This window comes from Cariama cristata, unplaced genomic scaffold (genome assembly GCF_000690535.1).
Source record: "Cariama cristata isolate BGI_N322 unplaced genomic scaffold, ASM69053v1 scaffold16141, whole genome shotgun sequence".
NCBI classification, from domain to species: Eukaryota; Metazoa; Chordata; class Aves; order Cariamiformes; family Cariamidae; genus Cariama; species Cariama cristata.
The window spans coordinates 3489-12201 of NW_009599959.1; the positions used below are offsets into that span (position 1 = coordinate 3489).

General features: G+C 51.2%; 1 protein-coding gene across 1 annotated transcript in view; it reads left to right on the top strand.

Moving 5' to 3' along the window:
* Window positions 1–8455, top strand: part of ATXN1 (ataxin 1) — a gene marked incomplete at its 5' end in the record, with an annotated part of 9702 nt that extends 1247 nt beyond the window's left edge. Inside the window, 2 exon segments of the mRNA XM_009709863.1 lie at window positions 1–460; window positions 7915–8455. The exon segment at window positions 1–460 is cut by the window's left edge and continues 31 nt beyond it. Of these exon segments, the coding sequence (XP_009708165.1) occupies window positions 1–460; window positions 7915–8445 (991 nt within the window).
* Window positions 8456–8713: the final 258 nt, after the last annotated feature.

Below are 8713 nucleotides of genomic sequence, written 5' to 3' on the forward strand. Positions count from 1 at the left end.
CCAGTCCCTGCTGATCCCAGTAGGCAGCGCGGACGTTGAGCCGTCAGGAGTCGCGCCTGCGATCGTCACGTCGTCTCCTCAGTTTGCAGCAGTGCCTCACACGTTCGTCACCACCGCCGTCCCCAAGAGCGAGAACTTCAGCGCGGAGCCCCTCACCACCCAGCCCGCCTACCAGGCCACCATGGTGCAGGCGCAGATCCACCTGCCCGTGGTGCAGTCCATCGCCTCCCCCGCCGCCGCACCTCCCACGCTGCCCCCCTACTTCATGAAGGGGTCGATCATTCAGCTGGCCAACGGGGAGCTGAAGAAAGTAGAGGACTTGAAAACAGAAGACTTCATACAGAGCGCAGAAATCAGCAACGACCTGAAAATAGACTCCAGCACTGTGGAGAGGATTGAAGACAGCCATAGCCCAGGCATTGCCGTGATACAGTTTGCGGTTGGGGAGCATCGAGCACAGGTAATGGCAATGCACGGTGGGGTGGGGGGGTTGGACTGGGGTGCACGCTGTGGCCCCCCCCGGGTGCAGCTTTCCCCAGTGCCTCTCAGTCGCTTTGGATCCGTGCAGAGTTGGTTCTTAATTGTTCACATCCATCTGTGAGAGAAGCTCTGGTCCGAAAATCATCCCCTCGCCGTGCCAGGGGGGAGCCATCAGGGTCATGCCGATGATAAGAGTAGCCTCTTGGATATCCAACGGGTCTTTCTTATAGCTGGAGAACTCACAGGAAGAATTACATGATCTTCATGGGGGTTGATTAAAATATAAAGCGGCGTAAGCAGTACAAGAGGGTATATTGTGCATTCTGATAGGTGATTCTTACCTTCCACACCAGCAAGCTCAGGTTAGATTCAGCTCAAATCCTGTCCCTGGGAGATAGGTAGGGCACAAGGCAGTGAATTCCCATGGCTTGAAAACTTGGAGCTGCCGGGGAATGGCTCCATCACACACCTAAGTTACTGAAACGCACTGCAGAGTTTTTCTGAGGCTTCGGTTGCAGGTGGTTTAAACGCTGCACAGCTCACGTAAGTGGCGTGTTCAAGGGAAATTTGGAAAGAAAAACCATTTAGGTGGCTGGGCAGGCTTCTGACCTTTGTTTCTTGTTGGTTCGCAATGTAGGAAGAAAACCTGTAACTTTCCAAAGGTAATTTTAGGTTGAGAACGGGTACGTATCGATCATAACATGTTATCCTGCTGCTGTCCGTTTTCTGAGCGCTGTAGTTTCTGCTGTGCTGAGACGGGAGGCGTTCAGATATTCTGGGTGGCATTTTGCTTCCTAGAGGGTAATCAGTTTAAATAATCTTGTTGCAAATCTTTTGGGTTTGGTTTGAGTGCTGTGAACTGCAGCATCTGCAGCCCTGATGCTGCACTCTCAGCGCCGGAGAAGCAGACTGAGAGAGAGGGGCAGAGGAGCTGGATGTGGACACACGTAGTCAGGCACCTCTGACTGACAGTTTGGAGAAGAAAAACAAACAGCGATGGTACTGAGGAGCAGATTACACAAAAAAATCCTTACAGTCGTGGCAGTCTGTGGCCCGTCCTTCCCCAGCTGGGCATACGTAGTAAATGACTGCGTATGGTACGTCCCCTTTCTCGTGTCAAATGTGCAAATTCCCTGACTGGTTTTGTTCACGTGTGTGCGTGCATCTGCCCAACTGATAGAAGTTGGGCTGCTGGTGCTGTCAGTATAAAGATGTGTTTTTTTTTTTTCCCCACCGCTCACCTGTATTTTTGGTGCATCTCAGGCTTCGTGATTAGAGGAACCGTCCTTGGATCAGGACCAGTTACTATAATTTGCCCTGGTGCCTTGAACAACGGGATTTCAAAAGCAGCAATCTCCCATCTGCAATTTTCATCCTGCTCTCGTTTCTCTCCCCGCAGCCAGGCCGGAGGCCTCTGCGCCAGCAGAAGAGGTCCTGACGAGCAGGTAGCATTTGCGTCACCACGTCCTCTTCAGAGCTCTGGCAAGGCAGGCGATGTGTTGCGGTCCTGGGCGCGGGGAGGAGTGCCTTTGCAGGGGGTGGAGTGCCATCCTCTGGCAGAAAGCACACCGAGTCTGGGGCTGTGAAAAACCCCGGGTCTGACCCACCAAAGTGTCACCTCCCGGCGATGCCTATGGCGAGCGGGCTGGCATCATCCCAGCCGAAACACTCCCCAGTTGCGCTTCCCACCGGGGATGCTTCCAGAATGGAGGGCGAGTCACGTAGAGATAGGACTAGAAACAGGGGGGTAATTTAGGTTCCCTGCAGATTCCAGGTCTTGGGTCTCTTCCCAGATCAGCTGTGTCCCTGCGGAGCGGGGACGGCTCTGCCGGTTTTCACTTGCCTGGACTGAGAGAGCGAGTGTTTCTATGTGCTTGAAGTCTCCGTGGCCTCCCGCTCAGCCCGACGTGGCTATATGAAAGCGTTTAGCCTTACCAGCAGGCATGCGGCAGTCGTTACTCGTTAGAAATTGTATTTAGTTGCGCTGCTTTAAGCAGTGGCACTGTAGTGCTGCTGCACTTAAATATGTCTGGACTCGGGAGTTCAGCGGGGATGTATCTGCGTGCGTAGCGTAGCCTCGCAAAGCCTTTTATTACAGTTAAGTTTCAGTTGCATACATACTTCTGGAAGGAGGGAGCTTTTCGAATGGTATTATCAAGGGCGTGTAAGTTGTAAAGAGTAAGCGCCACACAAAAATAGGGTTGTTATCATTAGCTTTGGCTCACTTACGTACTCCTCCCAGGGATCTCTGGGAAGTCATTATAATATACATGAACTCGTATTTTCAGACTCTGTGCAAACATTAGCTAATTTTCTCACCAACTGAGGGACAGAGGTAGGAGATTATTTTTGGCTGAGCGTATACAAGCGTAACATCAATAGGGAGGCACCGTGCAGCTGCCGTCGGATCGTATCACTGCAAGGCCACAGCTGCCGCCCCCAGCACAGCCCTTGGGCAGAAAGAGGTCATGCGCCCTCCTTTCCCCGTCTTCCCATCACCTGGCAAATCCAACCCTCTTCCAGGTAGGGACACCTCAAGGCCAATGAACCCACCTAAAGCTACATGCCTTTTCAGTGAAGTAAGTGGCCCTAGGCCTGGAGGGATGCTGGGTTTCCATTTCACAGCATCCCTGCTCTGGACTGGGAAGAAGTCAAGTGTCAGCTGGGCCAGAACCCAAAGTCCAGCTGTTATTCCTCTGCATTCACGTTACCTAAAAGAGAAGACCTACGGGTCTGCATCTCTTCGCAATTCCACATGTTATTCTTGTAATAACACTTTCATCATTAGTACCTGTCCTTTCTTTGGCTGCCAGGAACAAGTGGAAGCCAGTAATTCGCCCCCGTTGATGTTAAGGTCAAAACACACAAGAGGTGCAAAATAAGTTCTCTGAAACGCTTGCTGTCATCCCTGCATTTCAGTTCCTAATCGTTCCTGAAGTATAGCTTAAAAAGAAAAGATGAACATACAGTTGTTAATTTCCTTTTTTTAAAAACCAGAATCGTAGACAACAGAGATGGAAGAGTCCCACTAGAGCATCTAGTTAGCAGCCCTAACTAGTTTAGTTTAGTGCCTATTTTTTTAGACCATCATCTAGTTTATTTTTCCCCTTGTAACTCTGCACGCACACAAGCCAGTTACTTTTACTCCGCCCTCTCCTTTTCATTCTCTTTGGCACTGTAACAGACACCGAAAGGGAGACGTTGACTCGATCCACTGCTGCCGATGGAGATCTCTTCCAGTCTTCCCCTCGTGTCATCTCCGTCTCCGTGTCCCCTGGTCACGGGGGCAGCAAGTCCTTGTTCTCCGAGTGATGGGGCGGCTGTGGTCTGTCTCCGGGTGCGTGTTACTGAATTCTGGGAGCGTGGCAGATAAGAGCTGGTGTGCTAAACGTGGCTGCCAGCAGTCTGGTGGAGAGAGGTGGCTTCTCTTGAGAAACGGTGGGATCGCGTGGCTGTGGAGAGCAGTGGAGCAGGCCCCTAACCTTCAAACCCTGGGTGCGTTTGTTAGAATAACGGTGCACTGAAGCTGGGCTAGACGCAGCCCTGTGGGGATGCCCACCCAGACCACGTGCTGTGCCGGGTAGTCCCCGTGGCACGAGGTTCTGCCTGCAGCCCCCTAAATCTCAAAGGGAATCCAGGCAGGTGAAGGCAGGTGTTGTTCAGGGTGGTGGGAACACGAGGGGTCCCAAAGGCTCCGAGTAGGGGAGGTCGTGTGGGAGCGCGGCACTGCAGAGACTTCTCCCTGCGAGAGGGAGAGCTTCGAGTCCAAGAATCTGCCCAGTTGCGTTTTGGACCCGAGGCGTCTCTCGGCACCCGCAGCAAGGCCTTCAGCAGAGAGCTCCACTGCTTAATTGCACATTGTTTCCAGAACCGCTTCCTTCTCTTTGTTTCCAGCCTGCCACTCCTAGTTTCATCACATTTTAATAATATCAGGGAGAAAAACACTGAATTGGAAAATGTATGTTTACACTTATTAACGTACAGTTCACACGAACCGCTTTTATTAGGCAACTTTTGCTTTACTGCTTGTTACACAGCAGCGAGCCCCAGGACTAAAGCTGCTGTGTTTCCGAGGGATGGGAAGGGTATTTCGTGGGCATCAGATCTTCCTGCACCCATCATCCGTGTTCCAGCTCCAGCCAGGCTTTCCTGAGCAGTCTGAATTGCCTGCCCTACCTACTGAGTTTGGCTGAGAAATAAAATTATAAAGGATCATAGAAAATTGCACATCTTCAGCGACTGCACTGAAGAGTTTTGAGTGTTTTCACTAGTCAAAGAAATATAAATGTAGCTTGCAGTAGAGCCTCGGTGTGCTTGAAGAGGGACCAACATTTTGGTTTCTTGCTTTATCGTCTTAGTGGTTGGAAAACGAGTTCCAAATTTCATTCTCTCCTACAGTAATCATGGCAAGATATTGGGAGAGGGAGCTTTTAAAATTATTTTTTTGTGTTTTAATGCAGTGGTCAGAAAAAAATTATGCGGGGGTGTTTTTGCTGAACTTTCACACTTAGAAGGTCTTTGACTGGTATTGCTTGTAGAGAACGGTTACCTTTAATCCCAAGTTAGCTGAATCCAGAAGAGGCCAGCTAAAACAGGGCTTGATAATCCGTGAGGGAACCCATTTCAAATCGATAGTGGTACATGCACACCATGACCAGATCATGGAAATTCCGGTATTTCACCATCTTTATTATTTGGTACTATTCATGATTGCCACCACCAATTCTGGGCTCTGTTTCAGTGACTGACAGCTCAGGCAAGTGTTTTGGATGCCACGTTAGAAGAAAAAAAAAAAAGCGTAACGTGCGGTAGAAGTGTGTTCACATCAAGAGGAACTTGTGTGTTGGGGAGGATGATGCACACAAGCACATATGATTCCCATGGATACAAATAGCTTTTGACAAGGATGGGACAGTAGAAGAAGAAAGAAAAAAAAATACAGCAGGCAGGAACGAAGAAAGAATGAGGAGAGACATAGCAATGTAAAGGAGAAAGCTGTGTCCACCAGATAGATGATCCATGTGCAGAGAGAAGCCTACAGCTCTGTGTAGACAGCAGTTTCCATTTAAGTCCATGGGAGATACTGGATACTCACCGCTTCTCCCAGTCAGACCCCTTCCTGAGATGCGTATGTATGGAATAGCATCCCAGAGACTGGGCAAGTATTTTTGCAAATCCTGGCGCTGGTGTGTTTCCATCCAACGACATGGAGGGATGGGACTTTGACGGTTACCTCGCCCCACTTTCTCCATAGTTCAGAGCATAAACCAGGCCTAGGGTCAGGTCCCTTTCCACTATTGCCATGTGTGTCGTTGGCTGTTGGCAGACGGTTCCGGTCGGAAGAGGTTTAGTGTGACCGAAGTTGAGTAGTGGGGGGTATCTTGTGCCTCTAAACTGCTCCTTTTGAAATTCCTTGTACAGTGGCTTACTGCGTTGGGCAGGTGGAGTGGCAGGGTAACACGGGCAGTGTTCCTCGTTGGCCTTGTTGCAGAGGTATGTAGCATATATTTATAGACTTTGTAAGTTTTTTTCCAACAGACTCGACTGTCTCATAGGCTGCAGTTGACTGCTAGCACATGGCATGGGCTTAACCAGTCGGAGGCACAGTCAACATCCGATGGGTATCTTGGGTTTCCTGGTTCTGGAGCCTCTGCCTCGGAGCTGTGGGACATCCCTGATCAAGCCTTCCTGCCCAGAAGGGATGTGGAGCCGGTGGGGTGCGAGGGGAGCAACCTCGGGCCCTCCTTGCAGGGAGGGCCCCTCTGAGGGTAAGGCGCAGTAGCAGGGAAGCGGCAGGGCTGCTGGGTGCCCTCCTGTCATGGAGCCCAGCCTCTCCTGTGAGACAGACCTTGCAGCTTCATCCCAAGGTTCACACTTAATACTAGGAACAAAGGTGTTTGAACGCTGGAGTGCCATGTGCATCTCCACCTGCTTCTATTCCTTAACGTTGAAATGTCTTTTTAACGATACAAAGCCATGCTCGGTGTGAGAGCGTTACTCGCTCCCAAGGGGGAAGAGGTGGTTTCACAACCCTGCTGTGATGTTCCTTTCAAGTGAGTCCACGTGCCTGGAAAGGGAAGGCTCTCCAGGCAGCTGGTATGCTCCGTGCCTGCGGAATGGCTCAGAAATGAGATGAGCACGTGTATTTAGGTGTTCTCCTGCCCTTTGGTAGGGGCTACACTATGAGAGCAGGATCCTGTTCCCCGTGCCCGAGAAGAGCTCCAGAGGACATGGGGACCTTGGGAGCAGAGCAGCGGATATCTGACTTCAGCATAAGCCACTCTCTTTAGAGTTGCAGACCTCATTGGTGTTACACACAGCAAGTTAAGAACACGCACCAAATTTTTAAAAAGTATTAGTCAGAATTTCCTGCCCTTGTTGTGTTGTGCTGGGACGGGGGGCTTGGCCCCGGGGTTGGGAATCGCATGAGCCCAGGTCAAGTGTTGGAGCCTGCAGAGGCAGCACCGCGCCCGGAGCGCTGGACTGCTGACACCTGCAAAGGTAAGGGGGTGTCTAGGCACGCTGTCACGTTGGGGCCTCAAGGCCCAGCATTTGCAAGGTCAAGGAGCAGTGGGCGCCCGTTGCTGGTCTGTTCTCCTGGCTCTGGCAGCTCCCTGGAAGATGGTTAGGTAGGGTTCATAACCAGATGGGTTGTTAAAGCGGGGTGACGTGGTGGGCAAAGGGGACGTGGTGCAGAAAAGGAGAGCCAGTGTGGGAACTGCAGGAGGAGGAGGAGGAAGAGAGATGATCCTCTCCCTGAGGGAGTGCGGGAGGTGAACTCAGCCACAGAGTGGGAGAGCAGGTGTGAGAACAGAAGCAGCAGGACTGGTAACAGGACTGCCGGGGGAAGGCAGGTTCGTGCTCGCTGCTGTTACGGCTCCAACTCTGTACGTACTCGTGACCTTCCCCGGGAAATGAGCATGCCTTCAGCCGTTTCACGCTGGTAAGTATACGCTTGTTTGGGCAGAGGCGAGGATGACGTTCCCGTGGTCATTTAGGAAATCGTGTGTCAGAACCGAGAGCTTCCCTTGAGCAGTCCTCTGGTTGGAAAGTGCCTTTAAATGTGGATGACAGGCTCTAGGTACCACGGGAGGGTGGCGGGGAACAGAATCTGCCAGATGCCGAAGCTGTTTTGCTTCTTAGGCCTCTGTGAGCGGCTGGATAAAGGTAAAGCTTGATTCCCGCGGAGGTCTCGTGCTAAGAAATGCTGAGCTCAGAGAAACCGTTGACACGCGTGTGACAAGGACAGGCGTGAAGTCCGGTGGTTGGTGTACGGATTTTGCGGAAACCGAACGGCGCTTTTGCAGTTTCCACTTTGTCCCTCTCCTGTGCCGCCTGCTGCGCGCACGCGTGCGTGAGGGCACACGGCTGATCTCACGCTCTCCCCTCTCTCTCCCCCCGTCTCTCTCTCTGTTGTCCCCTCTCTTCCTGCAGGTCAGCGTGGAAGTCTTGGTAGAATACCCTTTTTTTGTATTTGGACAAGGCTGGTCATCCTGCTGCCCCGAGAGAACCAGCCAGCTCTTTGATTTGCCGTGCTCCAAACTCTCGGTGGGGGACGTCTGCATATCGCTCACGCTGAAGAACCTGAAGAACGGCTCGATTAAAAAGGGCCAGCCCATGGACTCAGCTAGCATCTTGCTGAAGCATTCAAAGAATGACAGTCTGGCTGGAAGTAGACACAGGTATGCGGAGCAGGAAAACGGGATTAATCAGGGAAGCGCACAGATGTTAGCTGAGAACGGTGAACTGAAGTTTCCGGACAAAATAGGATTGCCTGCAGCACCTTTGCTCACCAAAACAGAACCCAGCAAGCCCCCGGCAACGAGGAAGAGGAGGTGGTCAGCCCCCGAAACACGAAAACTAGAGAAATCAGAAGAGGAGCCACCTTTGACTCTTCCCAAGCCTTCTTTTATTCCTCAGGAGGTTAAGATTTGCATTGAAGGTCGATCCAACGTAGGAAAGTAAAAGTTGTTTGGGGAAAGGAAATTAGGCTATCCCTTGTCATTTTTATCCAGATTACTGTACTGTAGACTAAATAACCCAGTATTTACATGTTATCATCTTATTTTAGGTTTATGTTATAACCTTGTTGTTATAGTTGCAGCTGGTATTATGCAGGAGACTGGTGCATATGTTTTTCCACAAGTGTTTGTCAGTGACTAGGTTTATCGAGAGCTACGGAAGGGGCAGTATCTGCTTCGCACACCCCGAGTGGAAATGAATGTGTTGTCAC